Source organism: Natator depressus, chromosome 2, assembly GCF_965152275.1.
Source record: "Natator depressus isolate rNatDep1 chromosome 2, rNatDep2.hap1, whole genome shotgun sequence".
Lineage (NCBI taxonomy): Eukaryota > Metazoa > Chordata > Testudines > Cheloniidae > Natator > Natator depressus.
In genome coordinates, this window is record NC_134235.1 from 157,644,108 (window position 1) to 157,658,446 (window position 14,339).

The 14,339-nt window shown below is 39.1% G+C and overlaps 1 protein-coding gene across 1 annotated transcript in view; it reads right to left on the reverse strand.

Annotated features, from left to right (window-relative positions):
* Positions 1–335: 335 nt before the first annotated feature.
* RPRD1A (regulation of nuclear pre-mRNA domain containing 1A) overlaps positions 336–14,339 on the reverse strand; it is a 69,166-nt gene continuing 55,162 nt past the window's right edge. Inside the window, exon 7 of the mRNA XM_074945206.1 lies at positions 336–5,449. Coding sequence (XP_074801307.1) covers positions 5,300–5,449 — 150 coding nt within the window. The 3' untranslated portion in view covers positions 336–5,299. The remainder of the gene's footprint in view (positions 5,450–14,339) is intronic.

The window sequence follows — 14,339 nt, forward strand, 5'->3', positions numbered from 1 at the left end:
ATTGTCTTTTTATAATGGATTCTCCTGTTTGCTTCAGTGGATAACTTCTTTAGTTTTTAGAGACACTCACCTCCAAACTATATATTTTTCCTTTAGAACAAATTCTACCCTCATTTAAAAGTGCCATTTCACTCAACTGAGAAAGAGTAATGTAATTATTATAAACTAGCCACAGTCAAAATGGTGGTGCGGTTTTGGGTTACTCAGAACAATATATGGAGGTTATATAGAGACATTTCAGAGAACATAGGCTGGGCATATAAGCATTAAATAATGTTGATTTACGATCATGTTTTTACAATGTTTTATTCTTTTAAATATGAAAACATTATACATTGAGGTGTTATTTAGAGGACAAATTACACAAGAATTACACATTCTGTGAGCAGTGCACAATAATGAAACATTTTTACATTTCAAACATCTTTTCTTTCTTGTCAGCTTTCAACAAATGAGTAAATTTTTGTTGCAAACAAGTTACAAAGTGCTGTTATTGCATTTTTGCAAATTCCCACAAAAAAGGATCATGCTTACTAGGATACTTTTTAATGTAGTAAAGATTAAATCAGAATTAGACTTCTAAATAGTAAGATGGAGAAGCTGACCTATTAAGGTAATTTAACACACTGAGACAGGTTCAAAGACAGAATGGTCATTTTAAAAAAAGATAATCAATATTCCTATTAAGATTTTTTAAGTTGATTCTCTAAGAGTAAGTTGCTGACAGCCAGATCCTAACTGCTTTATTCCCACAAATAGTCAGTGGGAATATCAAGCATGAGAAAAGCAAGCAAGAATTAATCCCAAGTGTTTTTATTAATAGAAAACCAGCTCATCAAAAATAGTGCCATTGCAGCTGATTCACTCATCTTTCAGCGATAACTCTATAACTTTCTATTACCATATGCACTACAAGTTGAATTTCTGCCCAGCCAGAGGGCCAGCAAAAGGCCTATGCATGAGCTATATCCATTTAAATCCTCCACATGGTGCACAGGCTTTTTGATGGCCCTCTACGCAAGGGTGAATTTTGGTGATCACTAGAGGACACATTTGCAGACACTGAAATTCATGGATGTTTTGCCACTGACTTCTAGATTTTAAAGCATGTAGCTTTCATTGTGTTGGGTGGGAGGGGGAATCATGAAAGGTTGACTGGTTTAATATATGAAAGGTTGAAGCTGGATGTAAAATAGACAAACTAATGTTACTGAAACCTATACATTAAACTTTCTAGAGAGGAGGCAATTTATTTTTTTCAACAGTTACAATTCTTTTGTAACCAAGAATCTTAAACTTGTTTGTAAGATCACAAAAACATGGAGAATAGGCATTTTTAGATAGATTTTTTTATAAAGTTTTACAACTATATGGTTTTATCTTTAGTCGTTACTTCATGAGAGTAATCCCACTGACACCAGCAGAATTACCTGCAAATAGGTATTATTCATATGATTAAAGGCTGCAGGATTAGGTCCATGCTTTTTCACTAAAAACTCCTGGTCACTATATAATATAACTGAGTAAATAAATGTGTCTCTCTCACTAGAAGGATCTAATTTTTTATTATTAGAAAATGCTTCAATCTAGTATCCACCTTTCTTTGGGCAGGTGATTTGGATTTCAGTGCAATTGGGTCATATTACCAAAATACAATTTTATCCCGATTAGGTGACTACACCTCATTTTATCTACCTGGGAACAATCCTGTGCACAGGTATATATGCTACATTTTGGTACTTGAGAACTTAAGGATACCTGCCAACCCTATGGGGTTGCTGTTGTGTCTTACTATATTGTATGTCTCCTTCAGTGAATCTGGGAATGGCGTTACAGTATTAAAACTTCAAATTCATTGATACTGTGATGTCACTCCCATAGAAAACATAGACAGTTGGAGCACCATTCATCCGCTACCATGAGATACTTTTAGTGACAAACAAGGAGCATTTTATCTCCCCGAAATTGTCTGTTTTCAAACTAATTTTGAGTGGCTATTAAAAAACCCCAAACAAACAAAGCACACCACAGAAGTAAAAGTTCCATGAGGCAAAAACATTAGCAGTGAGCTACAGCAAATTTTACCCAAAGAAAAGTATAGTTCTCAAACTTTCACTTTAAAATTATATCAACGTTAACGTTCACCTCAAGAAGTTTGATTTTTTTAAAATATATTTTTCCTAAACCTTGTCTTTAACCACTTCTAAATATACATCTATAGATACACGACAATATTACTAAAACTTAAGAGAATAACAGAGTGAAGTCAGTGTCTATTTTTTCTCTGTCCTTGAGGTGTTCAGTGCCGATTCTCCTTGACTTTTACACATTGATTTCTGCTCTTTTTCTGACTAAGGCAGGTGGAGAAGGAATGAATGTTTAAACTTTTTACAACAAAATATTTTAAAAATCCAGGCTCTAATCTTACAATGAACTCTACACAGTGGAGCTCTATACGTAGTGACTTCAGTGGCGGAGCTGTCCACCGGCTTTGGAACGAATTGAGACTACTGATTTGTTCTGTGCATTTATGCATTCACGCGATAACTGATCTGATTTTTGGTTTTAATTTATAAGAAATTTTGTACTATGCTTTACAAAAGGAGAGTGCTTCTTTGCAGTAATAAGGTGTGTGTACATACACATTTATACAGCTACATTTTTAATTGACTAGAACACATTTAAACCATGAAAGTCTTAACCTAGGTCTAATTTTCAAATAGTCTTCAACTTGAATGTACTTTTGAAAAGAGGATTATGGATATTTTTTATATACCTGACTCTGCTTACGAAAACATAGCTAGTTTCCTTTGTTCTAATTATGGTCCATATCCTTCCCACTCTGGTTTTCACTGTGGAATGATAAAATGAGTAGAAAGCCCACTCAAATGGCTATAAATCTGTTGAAGGCTGGTGAGCTCAGACCATCGAGAATCTCACAACCCCTTAATCAGGTTTTTGGGTGGGAAACTCCCAAACAACTCTACATAGAGTTGAAAACAACTCTACATAGCATCGTCTCCTTGCAAATTCCAGGGTAAAGTGTGCAAAAATGAATGTCGATCCTGTCAAATTTAATTCCCAGAGGTTCCTACTTCATGCATGCAAACCTGAGAGGGACTTGAAGTGTTTTGGAGCCAGGTATGGGTTGAGAGGCCATGGCAGAAGCAGTCTAGATGGTATATTGTTAGAGAGGACAGGAAGAGTCCCAGGAAATGTCATGGAGAGTCTGGCCCTCTTTGTAAATACCCCATTCCTCTGTTACCTTCAGATGCACAGAGAAATGGGTGAAGGTCCAAACTCTCTCAGACCCCTCTGTGGGCTGCTAAACCATATTCCAAAGTAATGATGCTGTGCAAAAACCCTGTAATTTCACTCCATAGATTTTTCCATCTAACTACAGCCCATTTGTGGTACTTTTTGCAAAAGAGGAAAATCTGACTGTATGTGCTTGTGTCTAAATATGAATATTTTTAAAAAGAAGGCTGTTATATCCTGCTGATAGTTAACAAGAATTCTAGGGCCTGGACCTACTGAAGTAAATGGCAAAACTTCCACTGACTTCAGTAGGGCCAGGATTTCACTCCAGGATTATACTGAGTCATCTCAGTCTATTTTATTTTAGAAACTACTGTTTTTAAGTGTGTAATGTGGGGTGAGGGGGTACAGTGTTAATTGGCTGTAAAACTTTATTTTTGTTTACACTAATGTAAAAAGTTTTAGTTTGTATGACACGTATGAGTAAAGGTGGATATTTGTTAATATTGCTATGAACGTTTACAATGAAAGAGCTTCTCTAGGCAAATTTCTTGCTAGAACACTTAAAAAAGCCTCACAAGGTAAAACAAACTCAAACACTTGGGGTCAGATGTTCAAGGGTATTTAGGGCCCTATGGATGCTGCTAGGAGCCTAGGGGGATTTTCAAGAGCACCTACATTCTTAACTCCTATTAATGGCGAGTAAGGCACTTTTGAAAATCCCACTAGGCATCTAGCTGCATCTTGAGGCTCCTAAATACGCTTAAACATCTGCCTCTTAGTGTTTTTAAAAGGCAAGGGGTAAACAACTTTATTTTCATAAGTTTAGTTACTCATATACAAATACCACATTTATACAGTGATAGAGTTTGTTTTTAAACATACATTCAGCAACATTTTTCTACAGTTTAATTCACACAGTAGCCTAGATTTTCTGGGAGAAAACCCCCTCCTTGTAAGAAAAGGAGACCAAGATCCAGAAGTTGTTTGCTGGGAGGCTTAGACACAGGGGACCTGTGGCACTCATTGGCCTCTCTGGACAGGTTTCTCCACGGAAGAGGATGCTTTGACCCAAAGTTTCCACAGACAACAAAATTCTACTTGTAGTATCATCATGCTGTGTAAGTAAAATGGTACTTGAGTACTTTCAAATTTTAATAATGGCCATTCAAAAATAGGTATGGTCCTGAGTAACCACCGCATACTATAGTTGAAGCTGTGGAATGACTTCACGTTTCAGGGATCAGGTTTGTTAATGGAGACGGATGTGGCAGAAAGGGGTTATTGTACAAAGAAGTGGTCCTTCAATTTAGAAACCGAGTTGTCAGGAAAAAAAGCATTTCTATTGTACTAATTAAAATATTTAGTTTTTATGCAGTATTTTTAATGTTTACTTTTAAATATTAAAATTAAGCACAATTTTGAGTCATTTAAGGCGTTCAATTTAACATGATTTATATTTTCCACTTTCAAAGTCAGTTAATAACATTTACTTTAAAAATAAACCAATAGTTTTATTTGGGGGTGCGTAAATTAACTTAATAAATAACCAGTAACATCACACTCCACATAAAAATAAATTGCAGTCTTCTTATAAACATAAGATTGTGATTTCCATATTGTTCCATTGCCTCGCTAGCCATTGAAATGTGGCAACTTAAATGTATACTTTGATTATATAGTGAACTACACTGAGTAGAGGGTGCACAAGAAAAATAAAGTGGAAACTTATCAGTTTCTTACAGGGCACCTGATCAAAATCTGTACAAAAGATATGAATATTTTAAGATAATTACCCATTTTTTAACATAATAATATACAGATGCCACCTTTTATAAATGTACCTATATGTTCACTTGCCAATAAAACAGTAAACAAACCAATATTTTAAACAATTCTTATAAATTATTTGGAGCTTTTTTTTTTTTTTTTTACCGCCACTCTCCAACAATGTACAAAAATAATACTACAGGACTATCAATCAGTCTGACCTACCCCTCACTCCACAGAAGAGCAGAGGCTATAGAAATAGACGTTCTCATCAATCATCACTGTAGATGTCTCCAGCAAATGGTAGGTGCACATGACTGCCTGTGACATTGGGAAGTCGAGACAGATCAGGAAGGTTCTGGATGCGTGACCTGAGTTCTTTTCGCACCTGGGATACTCTGGCTAACTTGCGCTTGTATTCCTGTAATGCAAAAGTAGTTGACATTAGATTATTTTCCAGTCACTGTTGCTTTCATGGTGGGATTTTCAAAATCTCATCCATAGTGTTTAAACTGACATTTTGTTGATAAAGACTCCCTTAAGCGAGTGAGGTCATGAAATGAGTTAGACAACCAGATATTTTCCAAGTAGGAAGAAGAAAAGGAGTACTTGTGGCACCTCAGAGACTAACAAATTTATTTGAGCATAAGCTTTCGTGAGCTACAGCTCACTTCATCAGATGCAATCCTTCCACTCCATATAGCTAAATTCAGTGCCTCACATAATGACAGGTTTCAGAGTAGCAGCCATGTTAGTCTGTATTCGCAAAAAGAAAAGGAGTACTTGTGGCACCTTAGAGACTAACAAATTTATTTGAGCATAAGCTTTCGTGAGCTACAGCTCACTTCATTGGATTGCATTAATCAGAAATCTTATGCTCAAATAAATAAATTTGTTAGTCTCTAAGGTGCCATAAATACTCCTTTTCTTTTTGCGAATACAGACTAACACGGCTGCTACTCTGAAACCTTTCCAAGTAGAGTTTATCACCTACTGGAATCAGTGTTTGATTGCCAGACAGCTCAGGAATCCCAACACAGCTCAAGAGATTGATTTAGTTCACTGTACATTTTGTTTTGGGGGCTTTTTCGTTGTCCTGTGACTATACAAAAACTAAACAAGGAGGATGCCAGTCTTAAATAATACAATTGTAGAAATGTCTACATGTGACTAATACCATGGGATTATTCTGAGATATGGTATTAAAGCATCTTGTGACTGATTGTCTTCTCACTTGCCCCATAACTCTACTGACATCCAGAAAGTTACTTGTCATTTACACTAGCAAGACAGCTGTAGCTGGCTCAATTCCTTTCAATTAAAGCACTAGAAATGCCAAGCGGGATTGGCCAAATGTCAAAAATGGCTAGACTGAGGTACAGGGAAATTGAATGACTTGCCCAACATGCCACTGGGAATTAGAGCAGAGCAAGAAGTAGAACCGAACATTCCTGGCTCCCTGCTGCGTTCTAAGCACTTTACAGCTCCTACATTAAAACACTGGCTGGCTCACTACAAAAACAATCTTCCCTCTCTTGGTATTGACACTTCCTCATCAATTACTGGGAGTGGACCACATCCACCCTGATTGAATTGGCTCTGTCAACACTGGTTCTCCACTTGTAAGGTAACTCCCTTCTCTTCATGTGTCTGTATATTTATGCCTGCACCTGTAATTTTCACTCCATGCATCTGAAGAAGTGGGCTTTTTACCCACAAAAGCTTATGCCCAAATAAATCTGTTAGTCTTTAAGGTGCCACCAGACTCCTCGCTGTTTTTATGACCTTGTTAATACACCCAATATGGATGGCAAGTAAACTGGCGTCAAAGAGGAATCCCAAGTTCCTAATTAGAAGTTAAACACATAGGTGCGAGGAGTTAACTTCAATATAATGAGACACGGAGATGAAATACTGGCCCTCAGCCCCAATCAACAAATCCTTTGTTTTGTTTATATTAATTGACACACAGTCACAGACCATCCAAAATGATGTATCAGGCAATGTGAGGTTCATGTAACCCAAAAGGGTCAGAAAACAAACATAGTTCTTAACGTCATTAAAGCAAAAGTGATCATTAGCAATTCAATCAGAGTCCCATGAGGTACTAAATGCAGTACAAATAATAAATGATCTATAGTTAGGAAACAGAGCTTCAAACATTTGCTGACTCTATACAAAACAAAGCTGTATTCATATTACTATTTTCTATTATATGAATTATAAGAAAGGTCTATAGAATTGTATATCATTTGCTGAAAGGGGGGGAAAAAAGAGAGTGGTCATATTTGTCCAGATCACCTTCGTTGGGAAGAGGCTCTGGAAGTGGAAAATGTAATCCTGATTGGGTCCTTTGGACACTACAGCAATATAATGTACTGTTTAATATTTTATGCTTCAGTAGTATTCATAGGTCCCAGTTGGATTGACTCTGTACACACACAGATACGAAGACATGGTCCTTTGCCACAAAGATCTTAAAATCTAAAAGTCTGATGATAATCCTATGCTTTCATCTCCATTTGTTTCTAGTCCAGTATGCATGAACACACACTTGAGAACTCTTTGGTGACGTAGGTGGCACAGATGTTCAAATTAAAGGAAAGAATAAGGATTATGGTTCACAAAGCCAAATAATTTGGCAATCTGTATAACATTTCATTGCATTAGGTTCACCAGTTTCAGAACACAAATGGCTAGAGGTCCAACACTAAGGTATCAGATTCTAAGGAGCTGACAGAAAGCTTGAAGCCAGTAGATTTGGCTTCAGTAATGATATAAAAATGATATAAAACAATGCAGGAGAGGTTCAATGGAATCCTATGCAAAACCAAACTGTCCAAAGGAGCTAAAAATTGGCAAAAAGCCTAACACCAATTAGCCTAACTATAAAATAATATTAATGGTAATCTTTCCTTCAAGAATGAGGAGTACTTATGGCACATTAGAGACTAACAAATTTATTTGAGCATAAGCTTTCGTGTGCTAAAACCCACTTCATCGGATGCATGCAGTAGAAAATACAGTAGGAAGAGACATTTATACACACAGAGAACATGAAAAAATGGGTGTTGCCATACCAACTATAATGAGAGTAATCAGTTAAGGTGAGCTATTAGCAGCAGAAGAAAAAAACCTCGTCGTGATAATCAGGATGGCCCATTTCCAACAATTGACAAGAAGGTCTGAGTAACAGTAGGGGGAAAAAATAAACATGGGGAAATAGTTTTACTTTGTGTAATGACCCATCCACTCTCAGTCTTTATTGAAGCCTAATTTAATGGTGTCCAGTTTGCAAATTAATTCCAATTCAGCAGTTTCTCGTTGGAGTCTGTTTTTGAAGTTTTTTTGTTGTAGTATTGAGACTCTCACAGATCTTGGGAGACAGGCCAGTCCTTGCTTACAGACAGCCCCCCAACCTGAAGCAAATACTCACCAGCAACCACACACCACACAACAAAAAAACTAACCCAGGAACTTATCCTTGCAACAAAGCCCGTTGCCAACTGTGTCCACATATTTATTCAGGGGACACCATCAAAGGGCCTAATCACATCAGCCACACTATCAGAGGCTCGTTCACCTGCACATCTACCAATGTGACATATGCCATCATGTGCCAGCAATGCCCCTCTGCCATGTACATTGGTCAAACCGGACAGTCTCTATGTGAAAGAATAAATGGACACAAATCAGACGTCAAGAATGATAACATTCAAAAACCAGTCGGAGAACACTTCAATCTCCCTGGTCAATCTCCCAGACCTAAAAGTCGCAATACTCCAACAAAAAAACTTCAAAAACAGACTCCAACGAGAAACTGCTGAATTGGAAGCGGCACAGGTTCCTTAGCAGGTTGCTTGACACAACACTAAAATTCCCTTCCACTTGTAACACAGCATTCCTGTATTAACACCCATCTCCGGAATATGTAACAAAAGCTTTTTCCATTATAAACCTCATGTAGAACTAGAATTTCCATTACGTAGAACAGATTTTATGAAGCAATAAATATTCTGGAATCCAATGACCTAATTTTTCATGTACTTCCCTAACACAGTCAACTAAAATTCTGAATTTGTCCAAAATGTTCACAGGGATTTTGGGTGCCCAGCTTGGGAAGGAGGCCAATTTTCAGAGCATACGTGCTCAGCAGTTTCAGGAAAAACAACCCCAATGAAGCGGTTTCCAGTTGGGCAATCAAAATTGAGATATTCAAAATCACTAATCTCTTTTGAAAATCTTGGCCTCTGTACTCTGAATGTTTCTACACAACTGCAGTCATCTAAGCATCCCTGGAGTGCTGTAAGATTGATAATAAACAAGCAAAATAAACTATTACTAAACATATATATAATCATTTGCTATTTTATCATAGTAAATATTACGTAATGATGTGTACATATCCCTTGAGTGCTATCAGAGTGATATTCACAGATTCATAGATTCCAAGGCCAGAAGGAACCATTGTGCTCATCTAGTCTGATCTCCTGTATAACACAGGCCACAGAACTTCCCCAGAATAACTACTAGAGCAGGGATCGGCAACCTTTGGCACACAGCCCACCAGGGTAAGCGCCCTGGCGGGCCAGGCCGCTTTGTTTACCTGCCGCGTCCGCAGGTTCAGCACGGGACAAGAGTTGCGCTAGCCACCATTTCCCGCAGCCCCCATTGGCTTGGGACAGCAAACCGCGGCCAGTAGGAGCTGCGATCGGCTGAACCTGCGGATGCGGCAGGTAAACATTGAAAGAGACAGGGGTCCAGTGGAAAAATATATGTGATCATGTAATTATGACTGTATTATAATGCACATGAACAAGGAGGGGAGCAAATTAAGGTTGCATAGGCAACCTTAATTCTGACATTTCCTAACTTTTGAGTGCTTGACTTTGCAACCTTAATTATGTTGTTTTAAAGTAGGTTTTATGTGTGCAATTTCCTAGGTTTTTAAAAAGCAAAATGAAAGAAAAAACAAAACAAACTAACCCCAAAATACCATCCTGTGGCATCATGTTTACACCCACATGGACCATAAGCAGGCTTGAAGGAAACTTTCAATCCAGTACACAGACCTCTGCCACTGGAGCTAACAGAGTAACTGACAGGAATAGTAGGTTGCCATCCAGCATGGAGCAGCACTAGAGGGAGATGAGACACTTTACCAGTAGGCCTCACAGATATTCCCTGACAGCAGAGGAATATTGAGACTCAGGAACTGGGGGTTCCATTCCATGCTTTGGAGAGGACTGTGCCCTAATGGGAAAAGACTCTTCAGCCCATTTCCCTCAAAGATAGCTCCTTCTGCCCCATCCCCTCCAATCCATCCTTGTCTCAGTCTTGTCTCCTTCATACGCTTGGCTCCTGGTCCCAGACCCATTTTCTTTATCTAGTCAGCACAATTTTCCACACCTCATGCTTACTCATCTGAGACCCAGTCGTCTTACCCAGCAAGTCCTAGTCTCATCCCTCCAAACCCACCATTGTCCCAGCCCATGTCCACCCAACTCCCAGGCCCAGGCTCCTGTTTCCACTCTCCCCTACCGCCAGCTCCTTGTCCTCAGTCTCTTTGTCCAACCAGCCCCAGTTCCCCACTTCCCATCTTCTCATCCAATTTTTCCTTTTCTCTTACCCTGGCCTCCAGTCATTCCCTTCTTCACTGGCTGCCAGTTCCAACCTCATTCCCAGGCTCCTTGTCCAATTTCAGTGCCTCCCTCCCTCAGCTCCTTGTCCCACTCTTTGCCCAACTTGACCCAGTTCTCCTCCAAGATAACAGTTCCTTCTCAGATCAGTTTCCCCTGCCCACAGGTTTTCATGCCCAGTCCCTCCCCAGGCTCCTCATCCAATTTCAATCCCCAACCCCCAACTCAGTCTATCCCTCCCTTTCCTGTTTCCTTCACCAGCTCCCAGTTGCAGTCTCTTTGTCCATCAAGTTGCAGATGCCCCACCCCCAGCTCCCAGTCACAATCTGCCCCAGCTACTAGTCTCTGTTTTCCTGCCCAGCCAGTTCCAGTCTCCCCTCACCCCAACCCCCAGTTCCGATTTCCCTATCCTCTCCCTGCTAGCCTTCAGTCCCCACTGCATTAGAATCCCATAGTATCTTCCTCCATGCTGCCTGGGCCAACCAAGGGTCATTGAGAGCACAGAAGAAACAGGCTCCCTGCTCTCAGTTCAGGGGCCCAGGTCTGGATCCAGCACAGCCTGCAGCAGTCCAAACTTACAAATGCAGAGGAAGCAGTGCTCATCCCTAGGCTGGAGTATGCTCAGTGTGGACAGAATCTTCAGGAATTTAGCTGTTCAAGTCTAAGAAGTCTCTACTAAGCATGTGTGGACTGAGGTTTTTTATAAAGTTTATAACTTTGTCAAATTTACTGCATGGGGTGCTAAAACGTCTCAAAGAAAAATCACCAGAGTTTTTTATATTGGCAAAACAACATATTCTTCCTAACCTCATTCTCAGAAACAGCTGAATCATTCTGACAGAATTTTTCCAAAAAAATTCAGCCTGAGGCAGACACCCGGCACAGAAAATTTCAGCCAAAATGGTTACAGCTTGGCAAAATTATAAGCAACTGAAAATAGGGTCTTCTAATGGGAAGTGTCAGGTAATCTTAATCATGGGTGGAGTTAGCTACCAGCTGTGCCTATAATATATTTACTAAAGCTTAGTCACACTTGCTGCACAATGATCTATGTTAATTTATAAAATGGATAGTATGCAAAGGGAACTGATTAGCTGCTGAAGAGTTGGACTATGCAGGCATCTGCTACAATTGCACATTCAGTGAAGGAGAACTGAAGCAATTTCAAGAAATGGGGTAGGAAGGCAGAGGCACAGTCATGTGACCAATAGGATTAAAATAGATCATAAGTAATCTCCTGGTTGTGACTGAGTTTGTCTCCTTTCCTATAGTTGTTATCTGTATTTTGAAGAGGTTATGCTACTTAAGAATTTGGCCATAAGTATAATCCCATACCCCAGAATGACAGGTTCCCACCAGATGCTTTTAATTTCATTAACTATTCAATCCTTGATCCCCTGCCAAAACCACCAGGAAGCTCTGAAACATCATAGTTAACACAGGATTAGTCATGGAAGAACAGTACGGAGTAAATGGGCTGGAACAGAGTATTAACGCTGATGCACTGTACAGTAAGAGACAGGTACAACAACCGCTAAAAGTCAGCAAACTTTAGAATTGAGAGCAATGAAAAGGAAATTGCCTACAGCCTAGAGACAGCTTCCGAAATTTGTGACCTACTGACAATGGAGCCATTTAAAGAAAATGAATTTCTGAAAGCTAACATGGGCCATCTTAAAAATAGATTTGATATTAAAAATGATGAATTTGTTCTTCTCCTTTAGAAAAGTAGGTTTTCACAAACTTGTTTAAGAACAGTTGTGTGAAATACAGGCACAAACGTTTACTATATCTATTAGCTGAACTCTAAAATCGCACCTATCAGACATGTATACTTCATTTCAAAAGCCGTTGCCTGCAGGTTCTCATGAAGCACTTAATTCTACCCTGAGAGCCATGCACATAACTCTGACTTCAGCAAAGTTACGCTTGTGTGTCAAGTGCAAAATTTAGCCTCAGAACTTAAACTGAGCATTTAGCAGAGACAACTGTAGTACACTTGAAAGTAAGAAATTATATATTGTTCAAACGACACTCACTGTTGTGAAGAGAAAAAAAAAAAGAACCGAAGAAGCAATTAAGGTCACTAGTCAGGGAATTTATCCCTTAGTACCCAAGAAGCCTGATTTATGAAGTAACAATTTATATTTTCTTCCATTTAAATTAACCTGTGGACAACAGAGGAAGAGATGAAGAAAAGAGATGGACTGTCTTTTTCAACAATATCCTTTTGACTCAAGGTGGGATATTTTAGGTTGAAATACATGTAACTGATTAAACTACCTCCTAAAAGGGGTATGAATTTGTCCTTGGCTCTCTGCTATGGATATGCACCATCCTGTTTGCCTACAGGTAGCCATGCTGATGTCAATGCAGGCTGATTTTACCAGTTTTGGGCAGGCCTCTCAAAACAAATTTTTGCTCCCTCCCACTCCCCTTTCTCTAAATCATAAATAATTCCTATCCATCATGAACATACTACTGTGCACAATGACAGCCATAGGATTCTGGGAAAGTCAGTGAGAGAATCTGTTAGGGCTTCCTCCAATTAAACCAATACAGTGTATGTACAATAGGCTGTGTGGGAAATCTTTGTGTCATCACTAACCCTTTACTCCAGGTAAAACAGAGCCAGCTGTTTGTGCTGACGTCTATGCAAAATTACCAATATATCGAAAAAAGTTTCAAGAAAAAATTCTCAAAATAGGCCAGGGCCTGGGAGCCACCAGACCCCCAACTACTAAAAGATTGTGTGTCTGCACTCTGGTAAATGTTACCACTTACAGTACTCCAGAAGACTGGAAAAGGGCAAATATAGTGCCAATCTATAAAAAGGGAAATAAGGACAATCCAGGGAATTACAGACCAGTCAGCTTAATTTCTGTACCCAGAAAGATAATGGAGCAAATAATTAAGCAATCAATTTGCAAACATCTAGAAGAGAATAAGGTGATAAATAACAGTCTGCATGGATTTGTCAAGAACAAATCCTGTCAAACCAACCTGATAGAAAAAAAAAAAGAAAGCTTTCTTTAACTTCTGAGGATAGGACAAGAAACAATGGGCTTAAATTGCAGCAAGGGAGGTTTAGGTTGGACATTAGGAAAAAATTCCTATCAGGGTGGTTAAGCAGTAGAATAAATGACCTAGGGAGGTTGTGGAATCCCCATCATTGGAGATTTTTAAGAGCAGGTCATACAAACACCTGTCAGGAATGGTCTAGATAATATTTTGTCCTGCCATGAGTGCAGGGGACTCAACTAGATGACCTCTCAAGGTCCATTCCAGTCCTATGATTCTATGATTACACACATTACCTAACAATAATGACCTCATTGATGGATAGGTTGATATATCTCCATTTTACGTGAAGGGATAGCAAGGCAGAAGGGTTCATTTCACCTTGATTTTCAATGATGATGAGCACCCACAATCCCGTTTACTTCAGAGGCAGATATGGGTGCTGAACATCTCTAAAAATCAGACTATAAATAGGGCCCTACCAAATTCATAGCTATGAAAAACGCATCACGGACCGTGAAATCTGGTCTCCCCCTGTGAAATCTGGTCTTTTGGATGCTTTTACCCTATGTTATACAGATTTAATGGGGGAGACCAGCGTTTCTCAAATTGGGTGTGCTGACTCAGAAGGGAGTGGCAGGGGGGTCACAA